Consider the following 20011-nt stretch of genomic DNA (forward strand, 5'->3'; position numbering starts at 1 on the left):
GGTTAAGAATTTATGTGACTTGCTCATCGGTTCTAATGAGATGGAGCCTTATTGCTCCCCGTTGTACTATATCCGGGATAAAGTGGTACTTGATATCAATGTGCTTGTAGCGGTCGTGGAACACAAGATTCTCTGATAGGCGAATCCCACTCTGGTTGTCGTAGAAGATCGCGGTGGTATCTAGCACGTGCTCATATAGCTCACTGAAGAGCTTCCTCAACCAAATAGCTTCGCAATAGGCCATACTTGCAGCAATGTATTCAACCTTGGCGGTGCTTAGAGCAACCGATTTATGCTTCTTGCTCATCCATGATATTAAAGCAGACCCTAAAGAGAAGCAACACCCAGACGTGCTCTTACGATCCACCACTCTGCTAACCTAGTCAGCATTTGAATATCCATGTAGTCTCAAGTTCCCGACAGTGTATCTCAGTCCATAGTGGATTATGCCCCGGAGAAATCTCAAGAGATTCTTAGCAGTGATCCACTGAATGTGATAAGGCTCAACCATAAATTAACTCAACGTGTTCACAACGAAGCATATGTCGGACTAGAGTTGACCAAGAACATCAGGGCCCCCACAAGTTGGCGATACTTAGAAGCATTCGCTAATTTGGGCCCAACAACACTTCCACATAGCTTCTTAAATTTGAGTTCCATTGGAGTAGTCACAAACTTGTAATCCACCTTTCCTCATCTCTCAAGCAACTTCACAATGTATTTTCCTTGAGAAAGGAAAATCACACTTGGCTTTTGCTAGACCTCCAAGCCTAGGGAGTAGTGCATCAAACCGAGGTCTTTCATTTCGAATTCAGAAGCCAACTTCCTCTTGCATTGATAAATGAGAGGGTTTGCACCTGTCAGAAAAAGATCATCCACATAAAGAACCAGAAAGAGAGGCCTGTCCTTTTCAACCTTGAAGTATAAATTCGGGTCAGCTTCACTCCTTGTAAAGCCCAACATCATAAGATAGCTATCAATCCTCTCATACCAAGCCCTAGTGACTTTCTTCAACCCAGAGAGGGCTTTCTTCAACCTACATACATGTGTCTTATGACCTTGAACTTCGAACCCCTCAGGTTGCTCTACATAGACTTCCTCCTTAAGCGAGCCATGCAAGAAAGCAATTTTGACATCCATTTGGTTTAGGCTCCATTCTTGAGAGGCAACAAGAGCAATGATGGATTAGATAGTGGTGTATCGGGCAACCGATGCAAGTATCTCATCATAGTTCACTCCTTCCTTTTGAAAGAAGTCTCGAGCAATGAACCTGGCCTTGAACTTTTCAACACTCCCATCAACGCCATGTTTGATTTTGTAAAGCTATTTTGAAGTGACCATTGACTTGTCCTTGAGTGTTGGAACCACATCCTAGACATCATTCTTCATGATCGATTCGTATTCCTCATTTATCGCATCCTTCCAAACTTGATGCTTCACGACTTCTTCAAACGTACATGGCTCAGATTGAACAATGGTGCTCATAGCAGCTAAGTACCCTTGGTACCTATTCGACTTCTTGCTTTCACGAAATGTCCCTCGTGGTGCACCATGTCTTTTAGCATCTTCAAGAGAATCTTTGAGCCACAAAGGTCTTTTCCTTGAAATAGAGGGCTCACCAGGGGGTGGATCAATAGGATCCATCGGGCCTTCAACATTGGGCATCAGATCATTAGTGGGAGATTCATCCTTTTTTCTTGCATCATCATCATTGTCCTTCCTAGGGATAGGAAGATCTTTGACTTTCCCAAGGGCAAAATCTTCATCGAAGGTGACATCATGACTTATTTCCGCTTCTCTTTGACTAGGCACATGGATTCTATATGCCTTTGATGTTTCATTGTAGCCCAAAAAAGTTCCTTTCTTCCCAGATGCATCTAACTTGTTTCTTTTCTCTTTCGGCACATGAAAATTTACGAGGCAACCAAAAATTCTAAAATGAAAAACATAAGGTTTCTTACCAGTGAAAACTTCTTTAGGTGTCTTGAAGTCCAATGCTGAATGTGGGCAACCATTTTGAACATATATAGCGGTGTTGACAACTTCTCCCCATAAGAACATTGGTAGGCTTTGGTCATGACTCATGAAGCATAACACGGGTAGCTTCTATGATTGTTCCATTCCTCCTTTCGACAACTCCATTTTGCTCAAGAATATATGCAGTGGAGATCTCCCTCTTAACGCCAACTTCTCTACAATAGTCATTAAATTCATTTGACTCATATTTGGTTCCATTATCGGTCCTCAATAGTTTGATCTTCTTACCTAATTGATTCTCCACCAAAGCTTTGAAAGAGTGAAACCATTTGAATACTTCGTCCTTCTTCTTCAAAAAATAGATCGATGTTTTGCAAGAGAAGCCATCCACAAAAGTTGTGTAGTACAAGTATACTCCTAAAGATGTTACAAGCAACATACGTGATAGATCATAATGGACTAGATGAAGAATCTCGGTAGTTTGACTTTCACTTGGAGGGAATGGTCCCCTTGTATGTTTTCCAGGTGCACAACCCTGACAAACTCCTTCATGATCTATGTTGAATTCAGGCTTACCTGTGACCATCTTCCTTACATCAAGTAAGGTTTTGTAATGAAGGTGAACTAATATTCGGTGCCATAATTCAGAGTGAAGAGAAGTATCGGAAGTCATAGCTCCCAAAGGACTTCCTCCAACTTGATAGAGACCTTCAACCTTAAATCCAAGTGTAAATGCATCTTTCGGGTTCCTTTGCCAAACACGAACCTTCCCATCAATGAATGTCACCTTGAAACCTTTGTTTTCCATCGCAGAAATAGATACTAGTTTTTTTTTCAAATTAGGTACATATAATACTTCTTGTAGATGAAGTGTTTGACCTTGATTTAAGTGAAGAGTGACAATCCCAATGAGTCCAATCCCTTTCACGGGGTAGGTGGCATTGTCCCCAAGTATGATCTCCAAATTTGACTTCTTTTCAACCAAGTTTGAGAGGGCCCCCATGTACCCAGTGAAGTTTCTGTAGGCACCACTATCAATCAACCAAAGATGCAATGTATCCGAAGGAGAGGCAGTGGTGAGGGCAAAAATAAGATAAAATTATTTTTGCTTATCTACAACATTAGTTTCCTCATACTTGGAGTTTCTCGACCTTTTGGGAGGACAAACATTTCCATATCAAGCAGCGAGAGCATTCTGCTTTCCTTTGTTGTTGAACTTGTTGTTCCTTTGATTGGCATTTTCTTTGTAGTTGTTGTCATCATCCCTTGGAGTATCCTTCTTGTGAGGACACTCTCTAGCAAAGTGGTCGAACTTGTTGCAATTGAAGCATCTCCCTTTTCTTCTTCTTTGAATCCTGACTTAAATCCTTGACCTTTTCTTCTTGGACCGACATTGTTCTTCCTTTTAGCATGAGCGGAAAAAGCGGTAGGATTATTTCCATTTGAGGGCTTATCTCTTTCCATCATCCTTATTTCTTCTTGAGTGCATTTAGTCAATAGTTCATCAAAACCCAGAATCCTGTCATTGTTGAGGATGGTGATGTTAAACACATCCCATTCTCTTGTAAGGCCTCCAAGTGCAATAAGAGTGAGATCCCTGTCACCAACAACTTCTCCAACAGATAGGAAATCATTTTTGATTTCGGTAATCCTCATGAAGCAGGATTGAATGGACTCTCCTCGCTCCATCTTGATGTCTTTCAACTCATTCTTGAGAAAAGCACATGATTTGCATTGTTTACTTTGAACATCCCAACCAACTTGTCATACATCTTCTTAGATGTTTCCAAATCAGAAATATAGGCAACCAAAGGCTTGTGAATGTAATCAACAATAATTTTCGTAGCTTTGACCTCACCTTTCTTGTACTTTGTTTTGGCAGCAGCGGGTGCATTTCAAGGAGGCTCCACCACTCTTCCTTTCACATAGTCCATAGCATTATTCTCTTCCAAAGTCAAATCCAAAGACACCTTCCATGCATGATAGTCGGATTTGTCCTTGAGCTTGTCTTTGGATTTGAAGTATGATGTAGTCATCATTGAAGTTAGCTCAAATTTCTTGTCCAACAACTTTCCTTAGTGATTGCTTTTCTCACTCTTGCTTGGGCTTTGTCTTCACTTGAGCTCTGATACCATGTTAATTTTAGATAACAATGGTATGTTCTATGCTTAACACAATTTACTTCAATGTTCTTTAGCAACCCAATAACAATATCCAATTATTTCCAGTAGCAATCACATCAATCATTAATCACATTGACAACGAATGCAGGTAGAGCGTAAAAACAAATGCAAAAGACAAGCGAAGACAAGAGGACACCAGATGTGGCAGATGCAAGGGAAAACCCCCATTGTGGGGAAAACCCTTTGATCAAATCTTCTTATCATTATTCAATAGTTTAGCAGAGAGAGAGAGAGCACAAAAGTCAAATAGACTAGCCCAATACAAAGTCAAATCAGCCTTGTCAAATTCCGTAGTCAAACTTCAACCCTAAACAGAAAGTCAACGCTGGTCAAAACAACAGTCAAATACCTCCTTTGAAGTCGGTAAAAGGCATTCAAGCTCGACCTCCAGTAATGGTCAAAGTCAACCTAAAACAGTTAAAAAATTTTGGTCAAATTCGGTCAACCAACACTCAGGCCTGTGGTCAACACAGGTCCAATAGCTCCAAAACTCTTGATTTTTTGTGCCAGTCAATGTGGCTTGAAGAAAGCGAAATTCTGCCCTCAAAACCGCAATCAAATTCAGTCAAAACAACCTTGGTCAATGCTGGTCTTGAAGTCTGAAATTTCGGCTTGTAATTTTTTGCTTAGAAAACGTCCTCCTTGCCACACGTGTGAGAGAGAGAAGCTGCCCAAGCTTTATGAACCAATCTGATGAAGAGAGAAGAATGTGTGAATGAATGATATCCAAAGGAGGTGTGAGGTCTCTTCTATTTATACATTTTGTTGTGGGTGAAGAGACACATCCATTGGGCTTCTTGAGCCTACATTTCGCTGAGGCTGACCTGAATAATTTGCACATGTGTGGTCATAAACTCAAAATCACACTTCTGCTTATCCGAATGAGATGATCTTTATATCAATCTTGGACTGCTCGAAAAGAGGAATCTAATGCAATCATCATCTCCATCAAATGAGTTGTCCCAAGGTGGAATTTGGCCCTAGTTGCCAATTTTAACACAATCGCTAAGCATAATTTCAGTGACCAAGAAGGAAAGTGAGAAAGAGGGCCGATTAGCCCTAGCTCAACAACTTTAGCGCAACTGTTCCATTTGCACGTGCACATTGGAGAAGGTGAGTTGCGTGTTTGTACAACGACAGCAAGGCACAAAAGGGCCATACTGTGTGGTTATACGATAGAGCAATTGCGCAGGAGGGGGTTCGATTTCTCCTTGAGGAGCTGATAAGTGATTTTTCGTGGTGAAAGGGAAGTATTCCCTTGTTGTAAATATTCTTAAGATTACCCTTGCTGTAGATAATAAAAGACACACAATTTGTGGCTTTTCCTCGAGTTGGGGTTTCCTAGGTATATCTTGTGTTCTATGTTTTGAATGTGTTTGTCTTCAACTTTTGTTTAATTTCCGCTGTGCATGCCATAGTTAGAAAACTCTGTGTATTTGTAATTTAAGTTTCTAGAACAACAATTATTTTTATTTATGGTTGCACACTTAGAAAATTACAAATCAGTTGGTGGGTTTTAAGGAAATCTAACAATTTAAAATTTAAATTCGATCATTCATCATTCTAGAATCTTATTAGTTCTAAGCAAAATAGACTATAGTAGACACTATAGTCTGAAGACTGGAATAGTAAATTGATATAGCTCAAACTCAAAAATAGTAAAGAGTAATGGGTCAAAGAATCAATATGAGGTCATTGATATCTAGAGTTAAGACTCAAAAGTTAAAACTGCAACTTAAAAATGGACAGTGAGCATTGAAGGAGTGCCATAGGGGAGGAGAGGAAACAATTAATTGGTTAGTTAGATAGTGCCCTAGATAATCGAATGAGAGAGTTAGGGATTGAAAATTAGTTTAGGTTTTGATATTTGTTATGTGTTATTCTTTTTAGTTTTAACTTTATATTTTATTTATTTTTATTTCTTTTTAAAATTTTAAGGGTTATTAGACAAGGGGGATGCGTCTCCCGTCAAAAGAGGTGCTTCTACCCTGTCAAAAGGGGTTTGTCTAGGTGCCCCCCTTTTGAGGGGGGATGGCCAGAAGCATCACTTTTGGGGAAACACGTCCCATCGTCTTAGGTGCTTGGGAAGCCTGAGGTTCATGCATCTCACCTTGGGGGGCTTGTACCCATGGAACATTGCATTTTAAAATTTTCATTGTCCTTTTGAAAGTTGAACTAGAGCCTAAATGTCTCTTTTCTTCTGAATTTATTTGTGTCATACGATCCAAGCTTGATCTCGAGGGCATTCTAAGCTAGCTACTCTACATGAGGCATTCTGACAGTCAAGTGGCCCTTTGTATCTTCCTGATAATCAACCATGTTGATGTTCCAACATATGCCTAGATATTGGCTAGGCCCAATGTTTGCCTATCTAAATAAATGTTGGTGCCCTAGACCATGTTGGAAAGTAAGATGAGGCAATGCAAGAAGTGAGGGTTGCAATCCTGCCCATGCCCTCTTCATGTATGGATGAGAACAACGCTGCATTCGACCAGCTAAGATGGCAGGATAGGGATCAATGATGACAAGGACAATGCCAAACTTAATGCATGCGTACAAACTCGAGCATAAGCCTTTGTGGAGCTCCTCATGGTCAACTGTGATTTGTATTTTGAATTCTCAGAGTTGTCATGTGATATTTACATGGAAAATTTAAGTTATGGATGGTGGAAAATCTAAGTTATTTGAGTTATGGATACTCTTTACTCCCATGATCCATCTGTTATCTCAAAATCAAGCCCTCGAAGGCTGCAGACCAGGAAGACTTCAAGTAACTGTTTCAAACCAATCTTTTAGTTAAGGCTTAGCCTCCTCAGCCTGAGAGGGCTCTCTCAAAGGGTTAATGATTTAGATTAAAGATATAAATAGATGGCTAACTCTATGGTTTGTAATTGTATATGTTTATAGGTTGAAAGATGAAGGCTGGCTACCATTGGGCTATGGAGTCAAAGTATGTTTCAGTACCACAACAAGATCAGCTTAACATGAAGTCAGGGCATTCAGCATTTGAATATTCAGAACACAACACACATATGGAACCACAGCTCATAAGTGCACACAGGAAGTCAGAGCACAGTCAGTGAATTCTGAGTGATTGTACACCTATGCAACTGTAAACAAAACTAAGGAAAGGAAAACACACATTCTGAATATAAGAAATCCTTCATGAATCCTGAGTAGTGAAGCCAAAGCATTCTACCTAGCATGGAAGTCAAGGCATTATAGAGTTCAAGTGTAGAAATGACAATACAAAACAGTGAAACATAGTAAGTTTATCTATGAAAGAAGTCAGAGCATCAGTGATGAATTCTGAGTATCATAAGTAAACACCACTGCAATGTAAGTATTGGAAGATGCCATCATAACAAGAACATACAAGAACTCTTCATGAATCTTGAGTTGTCTAAGTAGAAATCTGCATTAGGTTAAAAATATACACAGTCTGCACATAGAGCAGCAGCTGAGCCAAAAAGTCTCCAACCCTTTCCTAATTCCACCTCTTGCTCTATATAAAGCATTTACAATTAGGATTCCATCATCTCTCATCAAGAGAATTCGAATTTGCCATCAGTGACACCTATTCTAACCATAAAACAAACCATTAATTAGAACTAGCTGTTAACTAGGAGTGCTAGTGACCTAATACAACTAGGAGTGTAACTCCTTATTATGATTCAACAACCTTATCTAAGAATTTAAAGCATTCCTTGACACCTAAAACTCCATGAAGTCGAATTTGATGAAGCCTCCCACGTGGTCACCCAACTGCTGATGACAAACCCTAGAAATTAGGGAACATGTTTCCTTGTTTTTAGGTTTAGGATCCCTGAAAATTGGCACGTGGGACAGAGCCTTTATCTCCTCATCCATGACACATTTTACGAAATTGAAGGAGGTTTTTGTAGCCCATGTTGTCTAGAACAAAAACCTCTCCTGGTTTTTTAAAACATTTCTCTAGCTGTTCAGAATCTGTCCTTGAAAAACACGTGTCAAACAGGAAACTGTCCCTTGCTCTGTTCTGGCTGAAAAATAGGTCTTGGGACAGAGGTCATAACTTCTCGTACAAAATGTATTTGGAAAAAATGAAGGAGGTTTTTGTGAAACAATCCATGATGAACAAAAACCTCTTTTTGTTTTTTGAAACAACACTCCAGCTGCCCAGAATAAGTCTTTGAAAAACAGTTGTCAAACAGGAGATGAAAAACTGCACCTACAGCAGTTTCGTAGCGCAACTTTGGTCACCCTTTTCTCCCAGCTCATAATCAATTTGAAGAAAGTGGAAGAGGTTTTTGCACTTTAGTATCTTAGGAATGAAAACCTCTTTCACTTTTCAGAGATAAGTTTTCAACTGCTCAGAAACTCTTCTAGACGTTGACTGGTAAAAACAAGAAGACAGTTTGACTGATAAGTTGACTGATAAAGTTTGGAGTTCAAAAATGTCTCTCCTTTTTTGCTTTTGGTCTCCACAAGGATCTTCTTTGATTACACAAAAATGTATTGAAGTTCCATGTTCTTCATGTGCTGTAGACCTTGTTCATGCACCCCTGTGAAAATAAAACCTCTTCAACGCTGCCTGAAGTATGATGAACAATAGTAGCTGTGATCACTTTTATAACAAATGGCTTATGGTTCATATATGCTTTTCCTTTGCCCGTTTTTCCCTTGCTGGATGCTTGCATTGTGCAAATGATCATTCTTCAGAAACTCCCTTTCAAAAAAGGTTTCCCTTTTGTCCCTCAAAATTGGTTAACTACATCAAAATAGGCAGCTGTAGCGAAATAGGCAGCTACAGCAAAATAGGCAGCTACAGCAGTTTCGTAGCGCAAGTTTAACCACACATTTCTCCCACCTCAGAATGGAATCGAAGAAACTGAAAGAGGTTTTTGTAATTCAACATGTTAGGAAGAAAAGCCTCTTTCAGTTTGCAAAATTGAGTTCTCAGCTGCTCTGGAAAGCTTTTGGAAGTTACCTAGTAAAACAATTTTTTCTGCTGAAACAGGCTGCTACAGGGGTTTCGCAGCGCGCTGCGAAAACACTGATTTCGTAGCTCAAAACAGGATTTTTACACTGTCTGCGCTACGAAAACGTGGATTCGTAGCTAGTTTCAAAATTTCTCCGAAATTATGTGAGATATGTCTTCTAAACACTTGGTGAGGCTTCTAGGACATGGAATGAGGCTATCAAACTTTATTTGAAGATGGACATGAGACTCTAACCCTATGACTTAGACTTTAAAACATAAAAATGACTTGACCATGACTGATACAAGAATTGAGAAACCATGTAAGTTGTCCAAACTTTTTAAGGAAGTTTTACAGTGATAACAGTGGCTCCACTAGGGATAGTGTGCCCTTGTGGTACATTAAGAACCTGAAGCTCCAGTGCCGCTATCCATCCTTTAGAAGAAAACTTTGAACTTCTGCCCAATTTGCTTCTCAAGCCTTGAATGATTTTTTGTAAGAAGAATTCAAACTGTACCTACTGAAATAGATGCTCAGTCAACCTACCCTGAGCTTATTTGCACATTCCTACCTACCCTATCAGCTGCAATCTCCACTTGTAGCTCAAGGAACATGAAACTTCCAATAAAGCCAATCAATTGTCCTTTCTGATATGGGAGGCTCTTGACTGCATTCAACCTCAAAATAACCATGATAGTGAGATGACCAAATCAACTTATAATGTACCTGATCTTCATAATGCAAATGAAAATGAAATACTGGTGTGCAAAGCTTTGCCATGTATTCACTTATAGGGTCAAAGAAGACATGGTTATTTTGATGATCATAAGAACACTCTACATCTTTAGACAACTGATTCTCAACCACACAAAATTCCTTTGATGTGCTATCCAACTGCCTTTCTAAATGATGCCCACAAACAATGTAATTTTCTTCATTATAAAGATCATTCTTTGATGCAAGCTGCTGCAAGGAATCACAAAAATGAACAACCTTTTCCTCCGCCTGAGGGTCATAGAAAATTTCCTCCAGTATTTCTTTTTGCTGGGAAACCGCACCGGCTTTTTGTGGAGGGTACTTAGTGTAATAACATTGACACTCATTATGGTACATCGAGTGAGGTATGCAACAGAGACAGCGAGCCCGGTGGACCTTCTGTATGAAGCTCAAAGCACTTAACCACTCGAGTTAGCCCACTAGGCCTAGTGTGCATATTGATACATGCATAGTCATGAACTTCCAATATTTCATTTCCCATCTGCTCTTTCTTAATAGTTTCATTAATTATTCAAATTATTATGTTTATTTTTGAAGTTGCCAAGTCATGGGACTTGAAAACACCTAATTTAAAAAAGGAATAAAAGGACTATTTGACAGTACAAAAGTGAGCTATCTCTACTTTTGTCTCCAGGAAATGTCTAGTCCATGTTTCCCAGATATTTTCATACAAATCCCATAGGAATCTTCCTCAGAAGTTTTCCAGGCACTTTTATACTCTTTAAATACTGGCTAACAAATCTACCCGATTAACCATATCTACTGATTAACCATATCTACTGAGATGACTTTGAAGGGAAATCTATTTTGAAAGGGTCAGTCCTATCAGCGAAGTCATAGGACACGTCCCTTAGGGTCTCCTGTCCCATATTTCACGTGTTGGACACGAAGCATGCTCTAAAACGTGTCGAAAACGTTTTTTTTGTGTCCTCCAATCGAGACACGTGCTTTGGATGTGGCAAAAACATGCCCTAACATTTTTGGCTCTTAGGACACATGTCCCATCAAAAGTGACATTTAAAACTTGTGACATGGTTTATTTTGGGGTTGTTTTTGTCATTGTTCGCTGCCGAAGTGGAGTTTGCTCACCGCCAAAATCAAATTTGCCATGCAGTGTGAGGAATTTTGTCGGATTCGAGCGCAGTGCTCACAACTTCACATTGAGAGCGCAGTTCACAAGTTCTTCTAAATTTCTAGTTTTATTTTATCAATCATGACATTTCGAAATTTCTTGTTAGTAGTTTTTTATGTGCTTGTACAATTGTTAATAACATGAACTAATAAATAACTAGTAACTAGTACATTACTAAATACTAAACCGTAAACACTAAATACTAAATAGATATCATCATGATTCATATCTATAGATGTTCTAATTTCTAAAAAAAATATGGATTAGACACTATATTTTTGTAGTTTTTTAATATATATATATATATATATATACGCGTCCCTCGTGTCCTGTTTCTGGGGTCACTGTGTCTTGTGTCGAATACTCGTATTTACGTGTCCTCTGTGTCTCGTGTCCTTGTGTCATGTGACTTAGCCTATCAGGTGTTCGTGGTTACTTCATATGTAACAACTATATTTGTTGTTAGTAGCATAGGATGAGTTGGACCATTGGAAAAAATGGCCGGGCGATATTATAGTGAATTGTAAATGCTCTATTATGATTTTAGTTCAATATTGAAAGTAGTGCCCTTGAAAATAGGATATGCAAAGAAAAATATATGAAAATTATCTACTAAGATCTTGTTGAAGTTGCCATCTTTGAATGCAATACATTTTATTCCTTTGAAATTTGACTTGCTTATTCCAGATTGCTTCGACATTCACGGTTGTGCCATAGCTTGTCTAGTTCTTACAGAGGGATTTTTAGTTTCATTCCACAACAATACCTCTACCCTTATTCACATTCTTAAACAAATGAAGGGAGTTAGCTTCAAGCATAGCATCTCTATAAGGTGTTGATAATAGTGCCATATACTGTTCTATGTAGTAAATTTCTTGAAGAAAGATTGTTAATTGCTATTTTTGTGATTTAGAAGGAGTAGTCTCCTTAACTCCATATGCTATGCCTTCAAATTCTTTTGCTTCATAGCTTCTCATCCGCAGGCTTAAGGAAACATTCAGAGCTCTGAGTGTCATTAATTGAGCTTGATAAATAAGGACAACTGTGTAGAATATTATAACTATATATCATGTGTATCAAGCCAACATCGAACATTATCCTTGACCAGCGTTACTTGGGAGCGGGAGCGAAAGCGGGGAGAGGGAGCGGCATTTCCAGAAGCTCCCGGTTTGGGAGCGAATCCCGGAGCATTTTATATATATATATATATTATATTTTTTATATTTTGATACATATATGTCAACAAAAACATGTAGAATAATGAATTAGATATAAAAAACATAAGAAAACATAGATTGAACCATATAACAACAATCATCTAGAAGTTATAATCTTCATCAACCACGTCCAGAAGGTAGTAACATAGTAACATACAACATATTGAGTCTCATGATTCATCAATCTTAAAGTTTCAAGCTTTCAAAATTCAATATATAACATTTATCATCATTGATCACCAAAGTTATACTTGTAAGCTAAGTGTAACCATTACAACAAATAATATCTAACATCAAATGGAATGTTATAAAATGAAATGAAATGAAACAACTTTCAACTTTCATGAAGCATCGTATTCATAATTCATTACTAATGAGTTATAATTGCCAACTTCAAACTTAAATTGTCATATATTGTTTAAAAAATATCATAATAAATATGAAAGAGTCAATAGTTATAAAAACTACTAGAAACTAGAAAATAGAAGTAAATCTATTATCTATTTCTTATGCTTGGGCCTCTTGCCACTACGAAAATGTCTAATTTTTTAGTCTTCTTGGAAAATCAGGGTCTTTGTCATTAATATCACCCTCTAAGCATTAATATCCAGAGGTATCTTTGTCATTACCTCTGTATCTGTATAGGGATCTTTGTCATTAATATCACCCTCTAAGCATTAACATAAGATAGAAAAAGCATAGCATGTCAAGTCAAGATTTTGTTTGAGTGATGCGTACATTTTTAGGAGGGTCATGATAGAGGGATTGGTGCTCTTGATTAAATACGAGTTCCATACCCTAATACATGACAAAATTCAATGGAAACATTGCAATCCCCCAATCTTGAAATCATGAAAAACTGATAAGTCTGCTGGATTTTGAATGAAATCTAAAATTCTACTTTCTCGATATGAAATCCAATGAGGCTGGAACCACTCTCAAACATCCTGAGTCGTTTCATGGTAATGTTAAAAATTTAAGTAAAAGTGATCACTTTTACTTTAAGAATTTAACATTACCATGAATAGCATATCAATACTAGGGCCATAGACTTGATCATTAAGATGCCCCACTCAAAAATTATTTGTTTTTTAAAAAAAAAACTGCATTTCGAACATTACTATAAAAAAAAAAACTGCAAAAAAGGCGAAACGCTCCCGAAAAGGCAGGGAGCGAAATTTTTTTTAGGGAGCGCGCTCCCAACCCGCTCCCGAGTCGCTACTGCCTGGAGCGCGGATTGGGAGCGGGATCAACGGGGGGGGGGGGGCGCTCCCCCGCAACACTGTCCTTGACCATGCAAGACGGTAGATCCTCTTGACAACGAATGATATAAGAGACTCAAATATATTGGTCTGTGAAATCTGGATATGTCGATAGGGAGAAGGTTGTGTGAGACCATTTATCTTATTTTATTGGTAACTGTCACTTGAACTGATAGATTGGGTTTACATTTTATCAAGTTTGCATAATTTGGAATGTTAGTACTGTGGGGTATTGATTGGATTTGTCATGATAGGTTGAAATGGCAGATTAAAAAGTCATTGTTTCTATAGACTGAAACATAAAAAAAATTAAAAAAAATTGACTTGACTGCTGTTTCAGGAAGAAAGAACCACTGCCGTATCACTAATGAGTAAAATGGCCGAGTCATTGAAAGCACAACCGGTTCAGGTGATATATCTTTGCAACTTTTTGTTTTCAGACAAGTTGCTTTTCATATAATATTAATGAACTGTTTTGCATTCTCGATTTTTACAGGCATGTACTGGGAATTTTTGTTTTTGTTCTTGTTTTGTGAAATGGTTTTTGTACTTTGTCACCTCATTGTTGGTGGGACATGCTGAGTGGAATTTTTTGGTTAATTTTTTATGTTTTATTTATTTTGACTTGTGTAGTGATTTGGTGTACTTACAGGCTAAGATCTTTGAGGGCAAAGAGCCTATCCAATTTTTTGCTATTTTGCAAAGCTTCATTGTCTTTAAGGTCCACTCTGAATGCCTCTTTTAGAATGCTCTCATTTTGGACATCAATTATTGCCATAAAGTCTGAACATATATTACATGTTTAAATTCTAAGTGCAAATTCCAGCTTTCTAATGAGCATTTGTGAGTTATGTGAGGAGTTTTCTGTGGTGGAGTTTATCACAATCTAGCCCAATGGATGTAAAAATTATGATCTTATTTATTTCTTTTACCATTTTGCCAGGGTGGACTTGGCTCTGGATATAAGAGGTACATTGCAGAAAAAGGCATTACTGATGACACCTACAAAGAAGATGGACTAGCACTTTTTAGAGTGCAAGGAACTGGGCCTGAGAATATGCAAGCAATTCAAGTTGAACCGGTAGAACCTACACCACAATTACCCTTTATTTCATGGTTACATGCCTATGTTGCAGGGACGTGGATGTTCTAAAGCAAGCCGCTTAATGCGTTTTTTAATGGAAATTCTGTTATCTGACTAAAGTAGATTAATGTGCATGGAACCAAGTAAGTTAGATGTGTGTCTGCCACTGTAGTCTTGAAATAATTTAAGCCATTTTGCTAAATAAGAAGTGACAATCATATAGTAGTTTTTCTATATGTGGAGAAAAATGACCTGCATGATTTCTGTACTATGCAAACAATCACCATTGATCCTATCTTTAAATCAAGTCACATGACATTTGCTTTTAACAATAGTCTCCAAGTCACCAAGTCCGGAACTTTGTAAACCTCTAGAGCTTTGATGATTCTGAACTTGTTGCAACTTGCAATCCATGAATTGTTGAGATTGCTTGAAATATTAAGCTATCGTGGAGCTTTGTGTTAGAACTTTGAAGATCATAAGGTTTTTGACTAGGATCCTAGAGTGAGAGAGCTTCTGCACATTCTGGTTATAAGGAATCTGGAACTTTGAAGAACATAAGGTACCCAGGGTCCGAAATTGTTCTGTTCAAGCATCTATTAAGATGCTGAGCTATCAGTCATGTATGACGGTGACCGAAACATGAAATATTTATGTGCTCTGGGGGGAAGTGTATGAAATCATGGATCTAGAGAAGTTTTAGGATATAGGATGAAACTCACTTGAGAGCTTCTACTGTCAGACAGGTTTTTTGTGCCATAATCTTTGGAAAACTATTCAGCTGTGAGGAAGAGGCTGTCCCCAGTCTATACTCTCTTGCTTGAGTTGAAGCTCTCTTCCCTGATCCGTGTTTATATGAAAAATTGGAAATATCCCTGATATCATCTGTTTTATTTCTTTGTTATTTCTGAATTTGCCTAAGTAAAGTGAATTACTCAGATGAGATCTCGAACTATGCTTTCTTTATTTTCTCATCAGAATTCGGATATACACACAGGGATGCACCTACATTGAAGTTTTGAAACACAGGCATGTTTTTTTGCCATCTACTTTCTTATGACTCAGATATGGGATTGAGAATTTTCATGTAGTTCTGTCATTGGCCTATTTTACAAGGGATGCTGTTCTGTGCATGTGTAGTTGCCATTAAATTAAAAAAATAAGTAAAAATGATAAACCCATTCTTTTCCCAATTTAGTCAGTTACCTGATTAAGCTACAAAAATAGTATTGAGATTGATGTATATTTATTTAAAATGTGGTAATTACTCTATAGCGTAGTCTACTGTTTCTGTATGGGTTGGTTATTCACTTCTATTTTTTTCCCTTTTATTATCTTCTGTATAGGTTGTCTGGTGGGTATAGATGTACTGAGTCCACCTCTAGTGTGCTCACTGGCAAGATCCTTGGAAGGGGTCCTGCTCACCTCGTAGCCTGCTCACTTGGTAGGTTGCTGTTGGATAAAGAAAAGGAGGGAAGGAAGTGGAAGGGTTTGGAGAAATTCTGGCAGTGGGTAGACTAAATTAAGTGGAAGGTGTCCTGCTAGTCTGGTAGCTTGCTGTTGCATAAAGAAAAGAAGGGAAGTAGAAGGGAAGGAAGCTATGAAGTGAGTAGACTAGGTTAATGTGCTCTTTAGATCTGTAAACTGCTGTGGATATTCCACTGGAACATTTTGTCGCAGCAGATCTTACTATTCTGAAATCTCTTGAGTCTTATTATATTGTCTTTTACTTAGATTCCAGAATTAATGTTTCTAGCTTAATGCATGTAGTACTAAATAAACTGAAGCTGAAATGAAAGAGAGAAACAAATAACACGCCATCCACACAATGAACACAAGATGTACCCTGGGAAAGCCCAATATGGGAAAAACCCAGCTTGACAGTGAGGCCTATGCTCTTCTTTTTTTCTTCTCAGTTGTGAAATTCAAATACCTTGATAGTTGTTTAAAGCTAGGGTTGGGGTTTTTGCACGCCTCAACCCCCAGTTAATGTTAGGAATTTTTGGACCTCCTAAAATCTTCTTGAAAGTCCACTGTCCACACATGACTAGCTCCACATGTGTGAGTAATGGGAGTTGATGTGTCATCCACTTGGTATTAGGGTGGTCAATATGATAGGTTAACTTGTGGAAGGCATAACTTCTGCATATGAACTCTGATTGAGGTGCTTTGCATTGTTGTAAAGCTCTTGGTGGAAGTGTAGAACACTTCACACTGACTAGCTCGACATGTGTTGAGTAATGGGAGTTGACATGTATGAATTCTGATTGAAGTGATCTTTGTATTGTTGGAAATCTCTCGAAGTGTAAGAAAGTGTCAAGAGGCTGAGAACTAAGCTTGCAGGGTTTTGAGCCTAAAAATGGTTGTTTAAGGCCTCAAATGGGCTTTGGAAAGTTCTAGATCCAAAATCACCAAAGTGGGACCTGCCCATAAAGTGTGCCCTGCAATTTCATAGCTTCAATGTTTTTCCACCTAGAAAGCACCAAAATAGACGACAAGTTATATAATGATCCATTCTGAATCTTTTTTCATTCCAATTTAATTTGGATTTATTATGTATTTTGAATTGCTATAACCTTGCACAGTAGGGTAGCATTCTGCATTTCTTTAAAATGCTGCATTTTTAGGTTGACATAGTCATATATATAACTAATATTTATGGTGTTACTATGGTATTTACAATTGCACATAAACTATTGACGAAGCAGGATTAAATCTCTGTTAGTGTATTCCATATTTTCTTGTCTTAACCTAATTTATATTCTATGGGCCTAATGGGCTTTGGAAAGTTCTAGATTCCAAATTCCCAAGGTGGGACCTGCCCATAAAGTGGGCCTTACAAGCCAATAGCTTCAATTTTTTTCACCTAGAAAGCACCAAACTAGACGACAAATTATTTAATGATCCGTTCTGAATAATTTTTCTTTCCAATTTATTTTGGATTTATTTTGTATTTTGGACTATAATCTTGCGTAGTAGGGTATCATTCTGCTTTTAAAAAAAATCACACTTTTAGGTTGACATAGTCATATATATAACCAACATTTATGGTGTGACTATGGTATGTACTATTGCACACAAACTATTGATGAAGCAGGACTAAATCTCTGTTACCATGTATTCCATATTTTCTTGTCTTAATCTAATTTATATTCTGTGGTCATATTTTCATGTCCGAACCTTACTTCTATCTGTGGTCATTTTTGTGTTTGTGCTTTTTATTCTGTAGAAATTGTAGTGAGAATTCACTAATGCATTTGGTGCCCCGGGAAAGCTAATTTTTTATCAAAACAACATTTGACCATAGGATCGTCAAGGTAGTTTCAAATATACAATTCATAGGCCAATGACAGATTCTTTTATTATTTTCATATTGAGTGGCATATAGCATCTTAATATTATCTTGCAATTAGCAAAGCAGCTATCTTCTACAGTGCAAGTTCCACTCAATTGCATCGATATGCAAGGCCTTTCACTGTTTCAATTTTCTATCAAAGAATAGTAGGCATTGTAATTAGATGAGATATCGTGCTTTTACAGATTTATCAAAATTGTACTTCTTACTTTCCTCTAAGTACCTTATTGATTTTTGAGCATTTGACACAGGTGGCAACGTCTTTGAATTCATCCTATTGTTATATATTGCAAGTGGGGGCAACTGTCTTTACATGGTCTGGCAGCCTTAGTACAGTGGACGACCAAGAACTCGTTGAAAGAATGTTAGATTTGATAAAGGTAGGAATCTTCTGCTTTCTTATGTTTCCTGTTTTGAGACTTGAATGGTATTTCTATTATGAGTACATTAAATTAGGCATCAAGTGGAGACGGAATCATTTGTCTAGTAGAAATTTATTTGTATAGCATGTGGTCCAGTGCACGGTAGTTATCTCCTAGAATGCTGCTTTTCATTCAATAAATCCTAGGTACTGATACTGCCTGGATGTCTTGTGTATTTGTATATTTACCAAAGTAGAAAAAATGCTGATTTTCAGGGCAACCACTGAGTTATTCCTGTTCCATGAAATTGGCATAGAAAAATCACAAATTTTCCAATTGTAGAAAAATGAAGTTTTTCTTCAAGTCTTGAGTGAAGATAGTCATTGTTGAACAAAGGAGATTACAATTTGTCAAGAGTCTCAGGGGCCATTACTGAGCAAAGATTTCTTTTGCTGGACTATTAGAAGTTTAAGGACTTGCCCTTGGGGTTTTTCTAGTAAGAAAGTAAGCTAGCCTTTGGAGATTGGATATTTTTTAGCTGAGGACAAATGTCAAAAGCCAAAAAATCTTGATGGCCAAAAGCCAAGGAGAAGAATACGCGAGGCATTGAGGAAATGTGTCTGTGTTTTATCTTGTTTCACAAGAAATTCTGAAAAAATATTGACAAGGAAAACTTGGTAGAAATTTAGAATGAAAGGTTTTGGGTTTCAAAGCAAGGCATGAGTTTAGTCGTCACAAAGCCGCAAGGTCATCTTCTAGCCAACTAGCAGATTTGTGTGTAGATTCAGTAACAATGGTGAAGATGGTTATGTAGCTCGATTGTTGGAGAATCAAATTGCTTCAATGACTAAAACCAATGGTAACTAACGTGCCGAGTGTTTTTTTTTAAATATGGCATAGGAAAATCATGGGAAGGATTGTTGGATTGATAAATCATCGATAGACTTTGGAAAACAAGAGAAGAAGAGGGCCATTAATGTGGAATGCTTTTGGCTTCATACTAAGGGGGTTGTAAATTGCTACTGTAACAAATAATTGTGGAGAAGAGGTATTGTTAATCCATTTTGAGTAGACTTATAAATTGCATTAATGATAAACATACGCACACAATATAATGGGGAAATAAATTGCATTAATGATAAACATACACACACTAAATCTGCTACAGTTGCATTAATGCCTCAAACATGTGATTGTATGTACACATCCTCTCTACTATTGCGGTTATGAAAATGTAGCTGTCTCCTAACTTGCCAATTTGAAATTATCTTCCACACCATAGTCTCTTTGGTTGCCTTGTCAAGATTTATTATTGTTTCATGTTGCCTTTGTTATTCACACAAGCTTTTATGTTTATGGTAATGTCCATGTCTCTTCCTGAAATGAAATCTACCCATTACATTGCTACAAGAAGGTATAGAAATGAACTTACATCTCTCCTCTCTCTAAAATTGGGTCTAGGTCAAAATTCAGATGTACTTCTCTTTCTCATAAGCTTCTTAATTAATTTTTATTCCCATGTATGACCATATAAATATTAATTGATCATAAAAGACAGTTACCAATTTTATAGTTTGTCTTCTAACTTGTCTATGCGAATTGGGATGATTTGCCTGATCTTTCCCTTCATCGTACAATTTTGAATTTTGTGTGAGTGGTCCCTCGTTCTGTGACTAGCAATGCAGTGCATAGGCCCTTCAC

General features: G+C 37.6%; 1 protein-coding gene across 2 annotated transcripts in view; it reads left to right on the forward strand.

Annotated features, from left to right (window-relative positions):
• Window positions 1–20011, forward strand: part of LOC149139460 (villin-4-like) — a 55132-nt gene that overhangs the window by 12184 nt on the left and 22937 nt on the right. For both annotated transcript variants that reach the window (XM_089446367.1, XM_089446366.1), the window contains 4 exons: window positions 13850–13918; window positions 14162–14230; window positions 14453–14590; window positions 18200–18328. In XM_089446367.1, the coding sequence (XP_089302493.1) occupies window positions 13850–13918; window positions 14162–14230; window positions 14453–14590; window positions 18200–18328 (405 nt within the window). The remainder of the gene's footprint in view (window positions 1–13849; window positions 13919–14161; window positions 14231–14452; window positions 14591–18199; window positions 18329–20011) is intronic.

This window comes from Pinus tabuliformis, chromosome X (assembly GCF_031772625.1).
Source record: "Pinus tabuliformis cultivar Carrire ecotype Pingquan chromosome X, CPIR1, whole genome shotgun sequence".
Lineage (NCBI taxonomy): Eukaryota > Viridiplantae > Streptophyta > Pinopsida > Pinales > Pinaceae > Pinus > Pinus tabuliformis.